The sequence below is a fragment of the Melitaea cinxia genome, chromosome 18 (genome assembly GCF_905220565.1).
Source record: "Melitaea cinxia chromosome 18, ilMelCinx1.1, whole genome shotgun sequence".
Lineage (NCBI taxonomy): Eukaryota > Metazoa > Arthropoda > Insecta > Lepidoptera > Nymphalidae > Melitaea > Melitaea cinxia.
In genome coordinates, this window is record NC_059411.1 from 9,524,977 (window position 1) to 9,546,610 (window position 21,634).

A 21,634-nucleotide genomic window follows, 5' to 3' on the forward strand; every position below is an offset into this window, starting at 1 on the left:
CGATGTAAAAAAAAAACATTTCTGAAGTCGGTTATAAATAATGATATAACAATTCTCATTTACAAACGTTCTATCAAAGAATCCATAGTACATTTGGATAGAAGTTAAGTCACGTCGTGTACCACATGTAGTGTATGAGTGAGCGTGCGCAGGTGCGGCGCGAGGCGGGCAGCGCGCTGTACCGGCTGTGCGCGGGCGGCGAGGCGGGCGCGCTGGCGCCGCTGCTGCAGCTGCTGCTGGAGCACCTGCCGCGCGCCGCCGACATGCGCCCGCACCCCCACCACGAGGTAACACACGACCTTCGACCGCCCTGGTGTAGTGGTGCGTGTAGTCGCTCTGAATGTCTGTCCTTGTGGGTCTCCCCACCGTGCCTCGGAGAGCACGGTAAGCCGTCATTTTCGGTTGCTATCATAAATACCTGATAGCGATCGTTACTAATAGGAGGGAACATATCCGTCTATCCGCAGTGGAGTAGCGTAGTGGAATAAGCTCGAATACTTCTCCTACATGGAAATAGAGACCTATGCCCAGCTGTGGGATGTTACAGGCTGAATCGTATACACTAATAGAGGTGATGGTGAGTGGTGAGTGGTGTGTGAGTCACCTGATGGTGAGTGGCTACCGTAGACGATAAACGCCTATGACACCGGAAGTATCGTAAGCTTGTTGCCGACCCTACCCCCGATCTCCGCAGGAGCTCTGGTGCCTTACTCACCACAGAAACGAAAAAAGACTACTTATAAGCGGTATAGCTGTAATCTTCTGTAAAGTTGAACTACAAGTTGGTCTGTTCATGATTTTGAGCAAGATATAAATTGCTATGCCCTACCTCAATGAAATAATCTATCTTCGTCACTGCCTCAAATTTTACCCTAATATGCTAGCTATGTAATGATAATTTCATACTTCCTGACGGGAATAACGGAATTTCCTATTTGGTGAATTATTTGTCTGGAACGTTTAATTTATATCGAAATAATTTTTAAAAATTGTTTAATAAATATACCATTTAACTGATTATAAAATAATGTATTGTCTAACATTTATTTTATCAAAAACATATTTACAGGTTGTTCATCATCATGCCGAAGAAGGAAAGGAACCGTATGGTCCAGCTTGTAGAGATTATTTCTGGCTAGTGTGCAGATTGATAGATGGACTACCTGAAGGTTTTTTTAAAGGTATTTTAGACGATTATGGTTTTTTATATCTCATACGTTTTGTTATATAAATTTCATGTGATTGTTACTTTTAGTATACAATAGTTATATTACATTTTACACACATTTACACACACATTTACAATAGTTCTGTAAAAAATATTTATTTTTATTTCAGAAGGCGCAGTTTCTGAAGACAGTGGCGTTCCTGATTTAAATGAACTATGCGAACAAATTAGCTGTTCTTTAGAAAAACGCGAAATAATAGAAAAAAAGTCTGACCCCTGTACCCCTGATGACGGATTGTACGGCCAATTGAGTCTGCTAACCCACTTATTGAAACATCCTCTGAGATTTAAAAATTCAGAACAAGGAACTAGAACATTAGAAATGGTATGTATATACATCAGTATTTCAGTTGTATCCATTATGTACACATGTCAATTAATCACTTATAAATTTGGGGTTTATGGTTTTTAGGTCTTTGGGTTTCTGTTCGATGTTCCTAATCCGTCCCAACGTAACCTGCCCAAATGCAAGTCACAGAAGTCGCGTGCAGCAGCCTACGACTTGTTAGTGGAGTTGGTACGCGGTGCTCCAGACAATTACATGGTACTACACCACAAGCTAATGGAACATCACAAACCTGGTAAGTTATAACCCGTTTCATGACTTCTTTTTTTAAAATGCGCACTGTCGCTTTTTATATTGCGACATTTTTTCATTGTGATTTGATTTTGTCTATGTCATACAATTTATTTTATTTCCAGACTTGATAAGATTCGGTCACTTTGATATGCCGCGATAGTGTATCTTTTTTGTTTGATAATGTTTTATGTTCATAAAGGTCCATCGTCATCGTACCCGTGGGATTACTGGCCGGCGGAGGAGTCGCGGTCGGAGTGCGGGTACGCGGGGCTGACCAACCTGGGCGCCACGTGCTACATGGCGTCGTGCATGCAGCACCTGTACATGATGCCGGCGGCGCGCGCGGCCGTGCTGAGCGCCGACCCCGCCGCCAGCCGCCACGGGCCCACGCTGCACGAGATGCAGCGCATGTTCGCCTTCCTCATGGTGCGTACATTACTTTCCCTTAATGTGTCTATATCAGTGTACCAATAACATGAAATTATACTTATATTCAAACATTTCGTTTCATCTGCCCTGACCTTATACCTTCTTTTATATACGAGTAGGGTGATAATAATCATAAGGTACATACACCTAATGGTTAATGGTTACCGTAGCCTATAGACGCCTGCAACATCAGAAGCATCGCAAGCACGTTGCAATTCTCCTCCGGAGCTGCGGTTACGTTATTCTCTTCAGGAACAAAACCCTACTTTGAGACCAGTATTATTAAGCTGTGACCTTCTGTAAGGTTGCGGTATTTGCCAAGACAGGCTGCTCCAGATTTAGAGCAGCTCGTTAGATACCTTAGTACAGCAGGAAATGTACGTCATCAATGAATAATGTCTGGAAGAGATTACTCTTTTTTTATTTATTCACACTAGTGTACTCACGCCATGCGTGCACGAGCTGCGTGCACGGGACGTACGCTATATCGTGTATAGGATTGTTTTTTTTTTTTCATTTATAACAAGTTAATTATAATTATTCTGTTTTTATATTTCTAAAAGTCCTCTTTTTTTTTACAGGAAAGTGAACGCAAAGCATATAATCCGAGGAGTTTCTGCAAGGTGTACCAGATGGACCACCAGCCGCTCAACACTGGCGAGCAAAAAGATATGGCAGAATTCTTCATTGATCTTGTTTCCAAATTGGAAGAAATGACTCCTGAACTAAAAAAGCTAGTTAAAACGCTATTTTGTGGCGTGCTAAGTAACAATGTAGTATCATTGGTAAGTATTTTTTTTCGATTTTGATATTTGTGTAGTATTAAGTATGTACTTACTATTTAATATGAACAGTAAATATTTAAACAGTAATCTTATATTTTCGTGTCTATCTCAATATTTTGCCTTTTGGTATTTACCATAGACTATAGTGACTCTATAGGCTAAAATTAGGTATATCACGTACTGATTGTTTGTTCATTAAATTAAATTAATAAAAATTAATATTAAAGCAGTAAAACATAAGTAACATGTCTAGAACCGACAATATCATGGCAAACATTTCTATAGACAACATAGACGTTTGCCGTCGTCTGGCTTGTGCATTATGTGTGTGTCCTGCTCCAACACATTAATAAATTTTAGTGGAGGGCGTTGAGTGTGAAGCCTGTGTAACATTGAGTATCATGACCCTCAGGATTGCCCGCACGTGTCGCGCACGCTGGAGGAGTTCTACACGGTGCGCTGCCAGGTGGCCGACATGCGCAACCTGCACCAGAGCCTGGACGAGGTCACCGTCAAGGACACGCTCGAGGGCGACAACTGCTACACCTGCTCGCAGTGCGCCAACAAAGTGCGCGCCGAGAAACGGTAACTAACCCTCCCAGTGCTGCTCCTAGACTAGAATAGGAACCCTACTCCTTCTAACACTATTCTTAGATTAGAACAGAAGCTACAGTTGTGATTGTTCCAAGATTTCAAAGACCATTCATACACAAACAAATTGACAAATCTGCAAATACATATGCTCTCAGTTTCCATCAAGCTTTGTATCCAGATTTGGTACTTTGAAGAATTACTGTTTTCTATCTATATTTAAAAAAATAATAATTTTCATTAAACTGTTCTTTGGATCACATGACTAAAGTAAAACTTGTCTATCAATAGGCCTGCACTGTGTCTTAGATATACGAAACGTACCTGGCTATGAGAAAAAGAGAGAAAAAAGTGTTCTCGCACCTCTCTTGCTCCCTTCGCCTCGCCCAATCACACTTTTCGTATTTCGTTTTCGCGTTCTTGTCACACATTCACCAGCTTACTCCCCAAGTCAAGCGTGTGTAAAGAAGTTTACTTCAAAAAGTTCTTATTACCATTAATTTCCACTGTATGTGTAATAATTATATGCCATCATTACCTACCACTTATTATTTCTAATGTCGAATATGCATCGTAACACCTTAATATTGTGTTATTTCCAGTGCGTGTTTCAAGAAGCTGCCCCGTATTCTTTGCTTCAACACGATGCGGTACACGTTCAACATGCTCACGATGCTCAAGGAGAAGGTCAATACCCACTTCTCGTTCCCCATGCGTCTCGACATGTCTGGCTACGTCGAGAAACATTTGATGCCGGCTCAATATCAGGGTAAACTATTCACTTTTTTTTACATATTTTTGTAAATATGTGTACAGTTTATAAGTTGAGTGAGAGATAACGTCTAAGGGAAGGTTAATGTAAGAAATCAAACCCAATGAAAGTCAATCTAACAGTAAAATTATTTGCAAGTGACATGTCATTAGATTGCTACATGTTAAATTTTATATTGAGAAGGTTGTCGAAGGGTTAGCACTGTGGTTACCGTAATTGGCTAGGCAACATGACATATGTATGTATAGGACATACAGATATTTATTGTAGTTCTTTGACACTTATGTTCTTGATTCTTATGCTGGAATGAGGGATGTTTAGGGCAAAGCTTTTATTTATCGCTTGCGTATAACTTGTGTATTTATTATTTATATTATCAGCTTATAACGTCTGGATCATTTTTCTCAGTTAGGTTATATTTAAGTGGAAAACTTTTGAACGTGTGAATGTTATTAAAATTGTCTTTAAAATATTGTATTTTTATCAGAAGAAAAAAGGAAATCGGCAGAGTTGAAAAAGGAAGGTGATGGAAGTTCATATAACGATAACGATGATTCTGACACTGAAGAACACTACGAGTAAGTATTTGAGTTTAATTATATTTTTTCTAACACATGTTGTCTAAAACTATGTTAAAAAAACAATGCAAAAATATTATTATCAATATATATTAGTGTATCAAACACCTGTAACTTATTTGATTCTTGAATTGCTATGGCACAATTTACTATATTTCCGTGTAGTTTTACTTTGTTATTATCGTATTCGATAAATATATTATTTGAAATTAGATAGATTTCCATTAACGTTCGGAAGTTACTCGATCGCGTTTTAGACGTCGTCGTAACGACTGTTAGGATATAAACAAAGCTTACTATTTGTCTTTTTTTTTAAAATAACTATGACTTCTGCAAAACTGAATCGTTTCTTAAATATACCGAAGTCCGTCTCACAAGATTACAATGTGTGCAGGTACGAGCTGATCGGCGTAACGGTGCACACGGGCACGGCGGACGGCGGGCACTACTACTCGTTCATCCGTGACCGCGAGCACGAGCTGCCCGACCGCTGGCTGCTGTTCAACGACGCCGAGGTCAAGCCCTTCGACCCCGCGCACATCGCCGCCGAGTGCTTCGGGGGCGAGATGACCGTGAGTCCTCAGCTTTAGAGACCGTCGATTTCAACCGTCATTATTGCATTGGAATAATATGCAGAAATAACACACTACACGTTTTAAATTGCATTTAAAGCATGTAGTGTGTTATAAAATAGTAATGCATAGAGCATGTAACATATTTAAAAAAAGAAAGAGAAAAAAAAAACCATAGTGCTGTGTGGGAAAATAACAAATCGTTTTTTGTATATAGGAATTGGGTTTATAGTGTGTTTGATAACGAGACGTTCATTTTAGTAATGATATAACAGTTTGTTTTGTGATGAGCCACTAATTCTATTCATTTTTTATTTCAGAGCAAAACATATGATTCAGTTACCGATAAATTTATGGATTTCTCTTTCGAAAAAACGAACAGCGCTTACATGTTGTTCTATGAGCTTAGTCCACCGCGGAATCAACGTGGCTCAGATAGCGGCCAGGAGGAGGCAAAGGTGATTAAATTAAATTGTTAAATGTTTAATTAATGGCACATTTTTATATATATATAAAAAAAATTGTATGATAATGTAGACATTGAGAACAGGGAGCGAACGACATTCCAGCTAGGTAATGGATGAGCTAAAAAGAAGTATGACAGCTTCGGAAATAGTAAAAAATTATAACACTTGACTGTCCCGTTCACACGGTAGGTGTATGGGTAACCATAATTATATTGAAAAAAAAAAAATACTGATACGTATCAGTGACGTATAAAACGGGCATTAAGCTTAGGGCCTTAGTGACAGCCACCTGAGACATTCCTGCCCGCAGTCGTCGCGCGGCGAGCGCAGCGCGGCGGGCGAGCGGCGCGGCGCGGCGGCGCCCGCGCGCCTGCCGCCCGAGCTGCTGCGCTGGATCTGGGACGACAACATGCACTTCCTGCACGACAAGAATATCTTCCAGCACGCCTACTTCACGTGAGTCGGCGCGAGGCGCACCCCAGATATGCATACGGAGCTGTTATTATAACCCGTCCCGTGGCTCTACGTAAACAAACATGTTGGGTTTCATGAAAATCGGTTTATTAAAAATTTTAAGAACAAATTTTTAAGTGTCCTTATATTATCTTAATATATATAAATCTCGTGTCACAATGTTTGTCCTCAATGGACTCCTAAACCACTTAACCGATTATATTAAAATACGCACACCATGAGCAGTTCGATCCAACTTAAAAGATATGCTATATTTTATTTTGATATATTATGTTATTATTATATTTCAGAAAAAAATAAGGTGATACGAAATTCGCCAGGTCAGCTAGTATTATATAGAAATCTATTGATTCCGTATAATATACGTAGACATACGTTTAAGATATTTCACTAAAAGTTTTCGTAAGGGCTTGCCTCTGAATAGTAAATCTACCCTTCTAAAAACTCGAGTAAATAATGTGAAAAAAAAATCCAGAATTATTAAGTATTGTCATAATTGTCTTTTACCTAAAGAGAAGCTAAGTAAAATTTCAAATTTAACTAAAATTATATTCTTAAAGGAATAATGAGATTCGCTACTGTTCTACGTTTTGAAATTTTAAATAAAAAAAAAAATTGCTAATAGTGTTATCTGTCCGAGCAGGTTCATGGGTCAGATGTGTAGTTCGGTGCCGCAGTCGCTGCTCACGCTGCGGCCGGAGATCACCGAGGTCGCCGCGCGGCTCTCCACGTCCTTCTTTATTGAGACATTCATACATGCTAAGGAAAAGGTTAATTATTTTTCTCCTGGAGTATATCTCAATCTATAATTTTTACAAGCCTTTTTTACAGCCAATTTGACAGCCTTGATTGACTACTGGATAGAATACTTCTATCGGTACTAAACTTTTGCGGTTTCAAAATAATGCCAATACTGCAATCTTGTCGCAACGAGGCTGGTAAATCTAAAACAAAATCGCAGATAAAGATAAATAACATTTCTGCTTTACTTTAATATACATTATATCCATGACACCGCGTTGGCGCAACGGTTACAGCCATGGATTGTACCTGTTGCGTTGGCTGTTGCGGGTTCGATCCCCGCACATGAAAAACATTTGTATTGGCCCTACAGGTGTTTGCTGTGGTCTGAGTGTTTGTGCAGTCCTTGTGGGTCTCCCCACCGTGCCTCGGAGAGCACGTTAAACCGTCTGTCCCGGTTGTTATCATGTACACTTGATAGCGATCGTTACTCGTAGTTGGGAATATATCCGCCAACCCGCATTGGAGCAGCGTGGTGGATTAAGCTCTGATCCTTCTCCTACATGGGGAAAGAGGCCTATACCCAGTAGTGGGATATTACGAAGATAATTATGAAGCGATACATTATATCCATTTCAAACGATTAAAGTACTAGTGTTAATGTGTAAAACGTCCTTTGATTTTGTATTCTAAATGCGTTTAATCCAACATCTTTAAAATTAATAGCCTACGATGGTGTCGTGGGTGGAGCTAGTGACTAAACAATTCAACGCTTCCGCGGCTGCCTCCGAATGGTTCCTTGGTCACATGGCTGATGACACATGGTGGCCGATGCAGGTAAATATATTATATTGTGTATAAACGTATATTTTTTTTTACTCTATCTGCTGTGTGATTACGGCAGTAAAGAATATAGCCACCCCCTCTGTTCCCGTGGTTGTCGTAAGAGACGATTAAGGGATAAAGGTAATAATCAATGCGACAAAGCTAAGCCTTGCGGTCACCAACCCGCTTGCCTAGCGTGGTGACTTTGGGCAGCACACATGAGTTCATTCCATTTTTGGCGCGAACTTGTGGAGGCCTAAGTTCAGCAGTGGAGGCTGAAGGCTTAGGCTGAAGGCTTTTTAGGTCGAAATTTCTGAACATTGGTTACAAATCATTGAAGTAAAGCTTATTAGAAATATAATTTGAATTTTATTTTATTAGATGATAATTACAAGTAAAATAAATGCATTTTCAAACGCTTTTTTTTTTTAATTAAAATTTTATAACACTTTTTACTTCTTTCAGGTACTAATAAAATGTCCAAATCAAATGGTCAGACAAATGTTCCAGAGGCTTTGCATGCATGTTATACAAAGGCTAAGGTAAATATTATTACTATATTATAACACTTTTTTTTAATAATTGAGGTGGGGCACAGTAAGAAAATTGCTCAAAATCTGGAGCAGTCCAACTGGGGAAGTACCTCGACCTTACAGAAAATCACAGCTAAATCATACTGTTCTTAAACAGTGTTGTGTTCTTGTGGTGAGTAAGGTCAAGGCCAGAGAAGCGCCTGGGAGGAATTGGTGATAAGGTCGGCAACACGCTTACCATTAGGTGCCGTACGCTTGTTTTCCGACCCAGTTTTATTAAAAAAATTATACAAATTTTACAATTTAAGACGACATATTGTAATTTTTTTTTTAATATTTTCAGATCTAGTCATTGTGCCTTGTACCTTCGGGGCACGGAGGACGAAGATAATAGTAGATTAGGAGAAGCGAGTTGTGTTACTAGGTTTATAAGGATGTTATTGTCTTTGGTGAGTTTATTTTTTATATGGTTTGAGAGAAAAAGAAATAGAATTTTTTTTTGTTAAGTGAAGCTTCTTTAGAACCGTTGTGATTTGAAACTCGATAAAACGAAAAAAATCTTCAAGATAAAGAAAAACATCACTACATAGTATAAAACAAAGTCGCTTTCTCTGTCCCTATGTATGCTTAAATCTTTAAAACTACGCAACGGGTTTTGATGCGGTTTTTTTAATAGATAGAGTGATTGAAGAGGAAGGTTTATATGTATATATAACATCCATTAAATAGTGGAGAAATACTGTTATTTTTGAGGTTTTTCTATTGACGATAATCACGGTCTCGTGAAAAAGGTAATCGCCACGCAAAACTCGTCGCTTACGCCTTTTGAACAGTAACCTAGGCCTACCTTCCTACGACTTTTTAGAACTTTCACTTCTGCCGTGTGTAAATTTCATACAAGCAATTTTTTTTACTACACTTTTGTGATGTATAAAACATATTGCTAGCTTTTTACTAGCTCGTTTGATCTTGCTTTCCGCATCAGGGTTGTGGGTTCGATCTACTGCTTTGAGTGTAAGATTAATAAATGTATTATGTGTATTTAACTAAAAGAAGAACCTTGGAACATAAGAAGCCGACCGATGGCGGGATAACCATCCAACTGCTGGCTTTGAAATACACAGGCCGAAGACGGGCAGCAGCGTCTTCGGTGCGACAAAGCCAGTACTGCGGTCACCAACCCGCCTGCCCAGCGTAGTGACTATGGGCAAAACACATGAGTTCACGTTGTTTTTGGCGTCAACTTGTGGAGGCCTATGTCCAGCAGTGGACTGTATAGGCTGTAATGATGAACTAAAAGAAAAAAAAAATATCATATCAGCAGTAGCGTGCATAAAGTTTTTAGACAGGGTAGGCAGTCAAAAAAAATATGAACAGCCACACTGCACCTACTTTCTCACAATTTTTTCCTAATTTATTTCAATTTTGTCAGGAATAGAGGCTTTTAGATAATTTCAAGAACTGACAAGTAAATTATTGGACACGTAAAGTGCATTTATACTAATTATAATGCAGGCATACAAATACACGTACAGCAACCAACTGATACTTATCAAACAAATCAGTTAGGTACTGGATAGGTAAAGTGACCTCATAAGGACGGCACTCTGATAAATCGAACGTGTCGAATTTAGACGCACTATTTACTTTCATCAAACACACATCTCCGTTACATATGTCACAAGTAAACTTATTCATCACTATATTAATATTTTCACTTGTAACAAGAATGCACAAACGAAAAATTCAATGCGAATTACTACTATTACGAAATTACTCTGTGGAATGTAGCGATTATGCGATCGTGTCAAAAATCATAATTATTGGTAATACTATTACGAAATTACTTTGTGGAATGTTGCGATTATGCGACCATGTCAAAAATCATAATTATTGGTAAAAACGGTATCGAATTCAAGACAATTTGATTTGACAGGTTATTCTTAGGCTGTGCCTACTCACGTTGTTAAACCGACCAATGTTAAAAACTAGCCATGCGAAGTTTATATCACTGAAAAGAAAAGAGAGATATATATCATTTTGATCTTAGGATATATATCACTCATTTAGCTCTTCAGCTCATTTAGCTCAGTGAAATAATTTTATAATTCAACCAAAATGCAACCTTATTTGGTGGTAAAAAAATGCTTTTTCGCTTGTTCAAAGCAAAACGATTGAGTCTATGACCTTGTGAAATATGAATCGAAAAGATACAGAGCCATAACTAACTATCTCTCTCTTTCGCATGATAAACGCCATCGTCCGATCGAGTTGCTCACTAGCTCAGTCTCGTTTACTCCCGCTCAGTACGTCAGTCTCTCGAAAATGAATCTTAGACTAGTGAGCTGGAGATATATTTGAAACGTAAGTGAGCTGATGAGAGACTAGCTCACTTGAAAAGATATGTTTCATTTGTATCACTCACTCATGAGTTACCCAAGTCTATTAAAAACACAATACTTTGTCCATCATCCATTTCCATATGACGCGCGACATTATAAAATTGTAGGATTGCTTTACTGTCAATGCTAACATTTTGTTAGCGATTTTAGGCAGAGGTTTCATAAAAGGCCCGTCGTTGATTCGAGCGAGACGCTGATATCGCATATATGACGGCGGGTTTTTGAAATTGGAGCGGACTTAAATTGAATTATGGTTTATTTCTTTTCCAAAAATATGTAATGTTCATGTTTTATATATCATTTTTAGTAACATGACAAGGTAGACAGTGCCTTTCTGCCTATATGGAATGCACGCTACGGCATATCAGTTGCCAGTTATCAGTTAGTTATGCATCAAGTTAACTACCTTAGGAACAGCTGAACGTGTTAATAAACAGTTTTATTATATTTGAACGTTTCAGATGGAGAGCGGCGCGCGTTCCCATTTGCGTCACTTGACGGAGTACTTCAGCTTGTTGTACGAGTTCAGCAAGATGGGCGAGGAGGAGGGCAAGTTCATGTTGCGGGTCAACGCGATCTCTTCCATGGTTAACTTTTATCTCGGCCAGAACTCGAATACGGTACATTCACTGAATACAAATATATAATAATGGATAATGTTGAAATTTAGACTTTTTTTCTTTTGAATTAGTTAACACATAACATACTATATTTTTATTATTCTACCTCCTAAAATTATTTTTATGTTTATTATAATTTTTAATGTTTAACTAAAAGAGTAGTATAAATAAAAATGTACATTAACGTTTTTATGTTACTGTTTGTGCTTACAACGATAAGGGTTATTTATCGTTTGTTAAGAGCCATTTCACAATTTTTCGCTCTGCAGGTTTAAGTAAATTTGGTCGCATCGCGCGAGTCGTACGAGCCGCGCGATCTTTGTTCTACTTCGTATAGTGTGACAACCAAAAAACCATCTTGATCTTTTTCTAATGTATAGTAAAAATTAATAACTACTAGTTTTTTACATAATTAATTTGTTAAAAATTTCAAGTATGTTATTTAACAACAGTCAATAAATTTGAAATAAAAATAAAAATCAATTTTATAAAACATTTTTTTTGAATTGATTTAGTTTTTAAGTTTCGAATGAATCGAATATTTACGATATAAATAAAATTGCATTTTATTATGCTCCGGAAAATCTGAGTGTGAATGTGAGTTGCATTGACTTGGATGCAAGTAGACCATCAAATTTTGCCGGCTTTAATTTTTTTATAAATTTAATGACACCGACAAACATATACATATTTACTAAAAATAACAAGACAAACAGAGTTAAATGCCTATATGCATTAATAATGTAAGAAAAAAAAATTAAATATACATTTGCTTACAGAAATTATCATTTTATTATTTTACAGTAATTTTCGCATTTTTTTTTATTTTTATGAAAGTATCAAATGCAATGCTTATCACACTATAACAGCAGTCGCTTGGCGCATATGAGCGAAAGAGACCGCTGCGCAAAATTTGGCGTGGATCTTACCTCTGAGAGCGCTGGCGGTCGACTGATTTACTTTTTATTTTTAATACAAAATAATTAAATATTTTAACTATTTTTTTAATGTTCCTAAATAATGTAAGTTTACTTTGGTTGGTAGTTTTCTTATTTGGAAACTTACTTATTTGGAAAATATTTGTAACTTTAAAGTTTATTACGGATTAACAGAGATACAAATGGAAAAAAAATCTGCATTATGTATCAACAAAAACATATTCCATATATCACCATATTTTTTTTTATACAGTTTTAAGGTAGAGGTTATAGAAAAATAGTACTTCAAAGTATACATTTCGACCGTCTACCCAGTGAAGCGGCTGATGAAAAGGTTAATAATTTTGTACATACAATAAAAATCAAATTTCTAATTCATTATGTTACTACAACAAAGGTTGCTCTATTATATTTCAGAAATATAAATAATACTATTGCATCCAATACTGAGATTACCGACGTCAAAATATTACAATTTCGCGGATTGTTACCGATTTTTGTGAAATGGCTCTTAGGTTTAAGCACAAAAAAACAACGCGTCGACTCTTTGACTGCTTATTTGTTTTTGAATTTAAATCTGGAGAAAAATACATGTAAAAGTAAAAAAATTCGGGACCCCACGCGACATCTTGAGTTTTCAGTTACTTCGCAATAGATGCTTGAGGCTCCAAGGCTACTGCTATAATAACTACATTGCAAAACTTGAGAGTAGCTTAAAATAAAATCCAAAGTTTTAATGGTCACATGTGAAATCAAAAAGACTCAACATTCATTTGTACTCAAGCTGTATGACCCTCAACAATAGCACTGTCACCGATGCGATGGATATTTGTAATCTTTTCGCTACGAACTTTGCCTCTCTCTATCCTTCTGTCAATGCGATTTCCTCTTTTAAGCACCTACCTAAACGAAATTGGACTTCTACTAAGCCTCTACTGGACCTTCTATTAAGCACCTAACTAAACGAACTGGACAGATGTTCTTTTATCAGGGTGTTTAGAGAGCTTCCAAGCCGATTGGCGATAGTCATGTCGGTCAGTTTTTAACCTAAATGCGGGTATTAAATAGATGTTTTGCCCATTATAGTTCGCGTCATGTAAAAAGAACGCTGGCCTTGAAGCTGCGCAGAAGCGATTTATCGGTCTATTTGGTGGTATGGGGTAGGGGGCGGGCGTGTTTATCACGTGTCGCATGCTTGCCGGTGTGGTTGGACAGTCCGACATCGACTCAAAATACTATCGTGCACAAAAGTTTTAAATTACGAAATAGTTTTACATAGAGAAGTGAGAAAAATTATTTATAATATATAATTCGCGTCACGTAAAAAGAACGCTGGCTATCAAAATGCGCAAAGGTGATTTACAATGTCGTCAACTCATAAAAAAACTTTTTCGTACTGTCCATTTTTTGGAACAGTCTTATTTGGTAAACAAACCACTGTCAATCATAATTCACGTTTTTTCCGCATTTATCACTCACTTTCACAACACATAAACATACGGACACTTGTAAAACTCCATTTACTATTTATTACACTAAAAAAAATATATCAATTTATCATTTTAAACACATAAAAACTATTAAAATACGAATATCGAGAGTACAGATAATTAATATTTTTGAATACGACATTTCAATAACTAAAAAATTTGTTATTGCTTTTGTTTAAAAAAAAATGTAATTTTGTAAAGTGATAATTATTATACTTATTTAGTCCTAATTATTCGCACTGGTATTTCTATTATTTTTAATGTATCTACCAATAACCATTATAGGAAGCCGCGAGTGAAAGCCTAATTAAAAAATAAAACAGTAGTACTTTTGTGCGTGAGTATACCCATGCGCAAACGCAACCCCTCCATTTTTCTTCAGCGTTTTTTTTACATGACGCGAACTATACCAAGATAGTTGTCTTTGGAAATTCGCAGCAAGGTAAGGTCGTGGACTCTACGACCAGATACTAGTAACAACACTGTTGCTGTTCAACGCGATATTTCAAAGAGCGTGTCTAGGTTGATTAGCTGAAAGCCACTCTAGAACAATTCTTGGGTCCCAGGTAATTAACGGTCTAACTAATTTTGGCTTAGCTACTCCAATTGCCTTAAGGGTATGTTTGATAATGAAGCTTGTAAATGGTTATGGTGGTAAACGTAAGGACTACAGAAAGTTAATATAGCAGATTTGTGGACTAAAACCTAATATATAAAATTCTTGTGTCGCGGTGTTTGTAGTCAAACTCCTCCGAAACGGCTTGACCGATTCTAATGAAATTTTGTGTGCATATTGGGTAGGTCTGAGAATCGAACAACATCTATTTTTCATACCCATAATTGTTAAGGGTAGTCCACCCTTAATTTTTTTTTTTAAATTTTTAGATTAATTATTTATTTTTTATTTTATTATGATTTGGTGTTGAATAATTGTGTTTGCTCTTAAACGAAAAAAAACCGACTTCAATTACATCGAAGAGTAATACAACGTAGATCGACGAAAAAATAGTCAAGTAACTACGCGTTATCAAAGATTACTCAAAAAGTAGTTATCAGATCTCGATAAAATTTATATGTGACCACATGATAAACATCAGCTTTCGATTAAATTAAAAATTATCAAAATCGGTACACCCAGTAAAAAGTTATTGCGGATTTTCAAGAGTTTCCCTCGATTTCTCTGGTATCTCATCATCAGATGCTGGTTCCTTATCATGGTACCAAACTAGGGATATCCCCTTTCTAACAAAAAAAGAATTATAAAAAATCGTTACAACCAGTAGAAAGTTATGCGGTATAATACAACATAGGTCGACGAAAAAAGCGTCAAGTAAAAACGCATTATTAGATATAACTCGAAAAGTAGTTGTTAGATCTCAAATAAATTTAAATGGGACCAATTGACACACACCACCTTCGATTAAAAAAAATTTGTCGAAATCGGTCCACCCGGTCAAAAGTTCTGATGTAACATACAAAAAAAAAATACAGTCGAATTGAGAACCTCCTCCTTTTTTGGAAGTCGGTTAAAAAAAGAAAAAAAATACAGTCGACTTGAGAACCTCCTCCTTTTTTGGAAGTCGGTTAAAAATACATACAACCTTAAAATTTTCACCCTACTACCACCAACCCTTATTTTTAAATAGCTTTAAGCAGCAAGACAAAGTTTGCCGAGTCAGCTAGTACTATAAGATAAGTTTTCATTTAGGAAAAGATAAATTAAAAATTTCGCGATGTCAGTAGGATTAGGTGATTTTTGGGTTAACTTGCGAATTGTTACACCACTTTAACCATCTCTTAATAGTAGGAAGGTATGTTGCTAAAGAAGATTGGCGCCAGTTGTTTTTTAGCAGCTCCCTCTCTTGGGTAGACCACTCCTTTATTTGGGAACCCCACCGCCAATTTTCAATTTTTAATAATAAGAGTGGCTTGAATATTTTTATCAGAAATTTCATTAATCAATCTTTTACGCCTAGTTTCTATGCATTCAGCTTGTTTGCCACAGACAATTTGTAATGTTTGTTCAGATAATTTATAAGATGGTGACATAGTACCGAACATTTCGTTTATTTTATTAAAAAGGTTATCAAAAGTAAGTTCTGTAGGATTATTGTGAGACCAATTAATAATTTCTTGTAGGCCTGATTATAGTAGTTGCCTTTTGTACAGTAAAGCATTAGTAATTGCCGCCATAATTTCCTCTGTTGAGGCCAAGAAATCCTTGCCTTTAAGCAACATATTTTGTCATTAATTTTTAAGTTACAAAAGCCTGGGAACGTAAACATGTCTGCTAATGCTTTCTTATATCGAATATGTTGCCATGTGGACAAATTAAAATGTGGTAGTTTTATTAGTTGGCTTAAACGCTGTTCATCAGCTGGTTTAAGCACTTTTTTCTTATCGCAATTTGATTTACAAATACCTAAATCTTAAGATTTTGGTGTACCTAGTACAATGATTAGACAAGAAATCGCCATTACTCTTTTTAGGTTGCTCAATCACGTCAGTAGATTTTGCGGGTATATTCGTATTTGTAGATAACGTATATTGTTGATGCATAATAAAATTAGTAAGAAGACTTGTTCGTATAACGAGTCGATCTGGGGATTGACCGTTACCTGAGCGTCTTTTTCGATTTCTTGCGCGGAGGGCCCTCCTGTTCTGACTTGCTGGTTGAAGAATTGTTGGAGCTGGAAGAGTCCCCTTTTCTTTGCCTTACGTCCCTCTCGATCGGCGAATTGGGTTCGATAGGCTGGTTTGCCTCTAAATTTTCATCGACCTCACCAGGCGAGCGATTCATGACGGTTCACTCTCGCGGTATCAAAACCCGAACGAACACGAAAATACAGATAGATATTGATTCAATATTAATTAAGCTAACGCTTTGTGAAATTATTTTTCGAAATATTCGGCGGATTATATTATAATATTTTTGGATTTCGACCGCACGCGGCGAAAGTACACACCGCTATGACGTTCAAAGTAAAACGGCTAAACGCGTCGTAGCTGGATTTTCTACTACCGTCATTTAGTATAGGGTAGTTGAACCATAGATAACATATTCAACAGACCGTAAGTAAATGGCAAAGTATACACTGCTTCTTCATATATAATGCTGTATGTTAATATGCGGTTAATTTTTTAATTTATTGAAATCACTAATAATTGAATTCATTATTTTGTTATAGTTAAAGTTAAAATTTTCTGAATCTGCATTTTGCAAGTTAATAGGAGGCACATTATCAAAGGTTTATATTTATTTAATTTACAACATGTGTCATTAATTAAAAACTAGAGAAACTCGTTAATGGTGAACTAATATTTAAAACATTTTTTTAAACATTATTATTTGCATACAATAGGCATGACGACAGTATCAAAAAATCGTCAATTTAATGATTTTAGGGAAACACTCATATTTTAAAAAAATCAAAATAATGATTTGGTTTTATTTAAAAGTATAAAAAAATAAGATTATTATAATTTTCAATAAAATAAAAGATTAAAATACTGCATTCGGCCATTTTGATTGAAACACAAATTACAGCGCAAGACGTCAAGCTTAGTTAAACACCGCTGTCAGATGTCAATACTCGCATTCACGGCCGCGTTTTACTAAGCGTCCGCAACGCTCGCCGCGCCCATTCTACCGTTTCACCTGAGCGGTTTTCCTTTTCAGCGGTGGTCGATGGCGTTGTGGGCCTTAGGTGGAACACGCCCGATATGTTTATCTAAGCGTGATGTTAGAGCCGACGCCATGACACCTGCAGTCGTTTTGGGGCACTCTATGAAAACATATTAGAAAAATAGTTTTAAACTTCCTTAAACTTAGGTTTATTACCGAAATAAAGTTTTTTTCGTAAATAGTAAATGTGGACCCTCATTACGGAGGAGATTTTCAAAATCTTTCGTCACGCCTATTTCGTATTCTTACAATAAGCTGTACAATATTTAGTTAGCGTAACTATACCGACACTCTTATTTTTTTCCACCTACTCAGAATTAACGCAGTCTATAGACAGTTTGGTAGGTAAAGATTACACGAATAACCATCGATTATTTGTTAGTGGTTTCCAAATGTCCAAATTGCCAGTTAGAAATTTTGTTTTACACTGCACTAGTAGTTATCATTTTGGAGAGTATTTCACTTTCACATGACGGTTTGGCGTTTACCGAGAAGACGTTCATAATATTACATATAAAACTCTGGAAATTGTAGTTTTTAGGTCCATCAAGAGGGTCAATACGGGTGTATTGAAGTTTATCTTTAGTATGATTTATTCTCCGGTATTATCATGGTGAAAGAGTCTGGCTTGTCTGAGTCATAAGGCACGGGCAATGGAATATTATAATATAGATAGAATTACTGAGGGGCAACTACTGGAATTTGTAATACAAATACAACCTTAAAATTAAGATAGTAACAAATTACCTTGACATATTTATAACATAGTATTTTGAACTTAAATCTAAACTTACCGCCATTTTCATATCGTTTGGCAAATGCCTATAGCTATCAACAAGCTCTTGAAATAATTGTCTCGGCGTTATGATAGACGGATGCAGAGTGTTCATATTACAAAAGAAAATAACATTATTAAATGTATTTGAAACGATAAGTCAAGGATTGCAGTTTATAAATTACTTAAAATAGAATTTATTTCTGAAGTTAAAATGAATTTATTTAAATTAACAAACACATTTTTCATTGATAAAAAAAGCTTGTCGTTGCAATTTGCAAAACTATCTTCATTTTAAGTTTATGAAGATAATAATTATAAGAAAGAGATTACCGACGATGTGACAAGAATATTCTGTTTAACTAATGAAGCTAATTCTTTCTTATTACTTTGTATTGTATTTATTGCATCGTCATATTTTACAGCGTCATTTTGATCTAAAGTACCAAAAATCTGCTTGAAAATTGTACCCATACCACCAAACCATGCACCACGTTTTATTTTGTCGTCCAGTAAGTGAGGAATAGAGGAATATTGCTTATTGATATCGTGGTACCGTGTGGTTTGCGGATTAAGCATATTGTAGCATTCCGAATTATCAAGAGCATCTGTTTGTTGACAAAGATGTCTAACGGTAACTAAAACGGACAAAATGATTTCCATGTGCAATTTGATGTTTGAAATGTTAATCGGCATCAATAGGCTGAGATGGCCATTATAAATTTTCAATTTGCCTACATAGTCAAAATAGATGCCGGGACTGGAGGAGATCGAGTGGACGAAGCTTGGTGTTGCTGACGCGTGTGGATACCAGCAAATGATATAACTGGAATGAAATGGAAATAATAGTCTTATGATCTAATCTTATAAAATAATAAATGATTGTATAAAGTTACTAGTATAACATAATAAAATAGAATTACAAAGGAGATCTAGAAGAAGTTTCAATGTTCTCTGTTAATTTATATCGTCAAAATGATGTTTGACGTGGCGTCTATCAACAAAGATAGAGTATTGTTTCCATGGATTTTAACAAGTTTAAATGGACCTTTCCAAATAGGTGACACGGCTTTTCGAAGTCGTAAATCATTCTTGAGATAAACATAGTCGCCTACATTATACTGAATTTTCCTAGATTTATGATCATAATAAGTTTTAGAGGATTCTTTAGATCTTTGAATATATTCGAAAGCCTTTTCACGAGAAAACTTAAGTCGGTGTTGGAGCATTTTAACATAGTCTGGGTAAGTAATATATGGTTCGTTATCATAAATTGAATCTGGAATGAAGGCTTTGTGTCCAAAAAGTAATTCATACGGTGTACAGTAATTAATGCGTTGTGCAATGTACACCGGTATTGTAGGCTGGCATGGCTGTAAAAACATATCGAGGCCAGTTGTCTTGGTTTTCATTAATTAAGATTTAAGGCATTCCTTAAGAGTAGAGTGTGACTTTTCTAACGCCTCTTGTTTTTATGGATGATAAGGTGTTGACCACAACTGCTTTATTTTTAAGAATAAACATGTCTGTTTGAAAAGGTCGGCAGTAAAATTTGTTCTCTGGTCTGTCAAAGTAGTTTTTGGAATACCAAACAATGCTATAAAGTGTAGAAGACAGTCACACGTTTCTTCAGCAGAAAAACTACGAAGAGGATACGCTACAGAGTATTTCGTGAGATCGTCTTGCAGAGTCATTATATACTTAAGTTTTGCTGTGCCTGATGCTCTGGTAGAGGACCAACGATATCGAGATCTATTCTTTGGAAGGGGCTATTGAAGGTAGTAGTTATTTGCATTAAAGCTTTATTAACCTTTCTCAGAGCTTTATTTTTTTGACATAAAGAACAACTTTTAATATAATTCCGTACATCTTGCCTCTTACCTTTCCAATAATATCTTTCTTGTATTCTTTTAAACATTCTGACAGAGCCTAGATGACCGGCGATTGGTAAGTCATGATTTTCTCGTAAAATCTTCTTTATTTCACTAAGAGTTGGATAAATTATATGACCATGGTATATGTGAATGGTCATATTATTATTATGAAATAAGTAAGTAAGGATGTTATAAATTTTTATAAAAGAATTACTTTCAAATGGGTTTTTAAAATCAGATATTCCAATTTCATTGATGTTATTACCATTCTCTTCTAATATGTGATTTTTTTACTAGTTTCAGTTTGGAAAATTTCTGGATAAGTAATAATAATATAAGATACTAGAATTTCATTAAAATGGGTAACTTTCGTATAAATCAGGTAAGTATCTTTATTTTTATATTGTAACTTATTAGAGGAATAAATCTGTTTCTCGCAATACATTACTTCATTTGTTTTTTCAATACTATTTAAGATATCTTGAACGTAAGGATTTGACTCGTCTAAGTCGATAGATGTTGGAACTAAAATTATTTTGCATTGAGATTTGAGTACCGATTCATTATGTTCAATTATTTTAGTATCATATTGTATATTTTTATTAGCTCTTTTCAGGAATATAGAAAAGTCTGCGTTTGATATTTTTGTCACTTTCAGTTTCTTCAGAAGGGTTATCATTAGGAGAAGTAGAAGGATCTAACAACTCTAGGTCAATATTTATCTTGTTCGACTTAGATATTAATAGTTTTAGAATTAGGATGTGAAATATTTTGAGCGGGAATCGGAGGATAATCTATAGGCATGGAAACAGACTTTTCGTGTTCGGCACTTTGTGTTGAAGGATCATTAGTAGAAGGAAGAAATAGTGGATCTAACTGGGAAGACAATTCAGGAGATAGAATATTAAGACTCGAAATTAAGGTTTAAATCTCTACTTTGTAGACTAAGATTTATTCCCTCAAGATCTATGAGAGAATTATTTGAATCCGAGCAATTATTAGGATTTGAGATATCTTCAGGATAAACTGGATTTACGGGATATCGAGATAGTGCATCAGCTAGAGAATTAAGCTTTCCTTTACGATAAATATAATCAAACTCTTGGAGTTTGAGTCTCCGTCTAGAGCTTACTGCTTGGATCTTTGTGATTGAATAACCATTTTAAAGGACGATGACCTGTGATAATATGAAACTTTCTTCCATATATATATGGAAGGTTTTGCAACCAAAGATGATGGCCAATAATTCTTTCTCCGTCGTGCTTTAATTATTAT

At 36.0% G+C, this 21,634-nt stretch overlaps 1 protein-coding gene across 1 annotated transcript in view; it reads left to right on the forward strand.

Moving 5' to 3' along the window:
* Positions 1-21,634, forward strand: part of LOC123662527 (ubiquitin carboxyl-terminal hydrolase puf) — a 69,926-nt gene that overhangs the window by 28,231 nt on the left and 20,061 nt on the right. Inside the window, exons 26-42 of the mRNA XM_045597370.1 lie at positions 153-287; positions 1,070-1,181; positions 1,339-1,553; positions 1,641-1,809; positions 2,008-2,234; positions 2,819-3,022; positions 3,435-3,607; positions 4,216-4,382; positions 4,873-4,963; positions 5,358-5,535; positions 5,856-5,993; positions 6,313-6,458; positions 7,120-7,246; positions 7,944-8,054; positions 8,508-8,584; positions 8,919-9,024; positions 11,439-11,597. Coding sequence (XP_045453326.1) covers positions 153-287; positions 1,070-1,181; positions 1,339-1,553; positions 1,641-1,809; positions 2,008-2,234; positions 2,819-3,022; positions 3,435-3,607; positions 4,216-4,382; positions 4,873-4,963; positions 5,358-5,535; positions 5,856-5,993; positions 6,313-6,458; positions 7,120-7,246; positions 7,944-8,054; positions 8,508-8,584; positions 8,919-9,024; positions 11,439-11,597 — 2,535 coding nt within the window. The remainder of the gene's footprint in view (positions 1-152; positions 288-1,069; positions 1,182-1,338; positions 1,554-1,640; positions 1,810-2,007; positions 2,235-2,818; positions 3,023-3,434; positions 3,608-4,215; positions 4,383-4,872; positions 4,964-5,357; positions 5,536-5,855; positions 5,994-6,312; positions 6,459-7,119; positions 7,247-7,943; positions 8,055-8,507; positions 8,585-8,918; positions 9,025-11,438; positions 11,598-21,634) is intronic.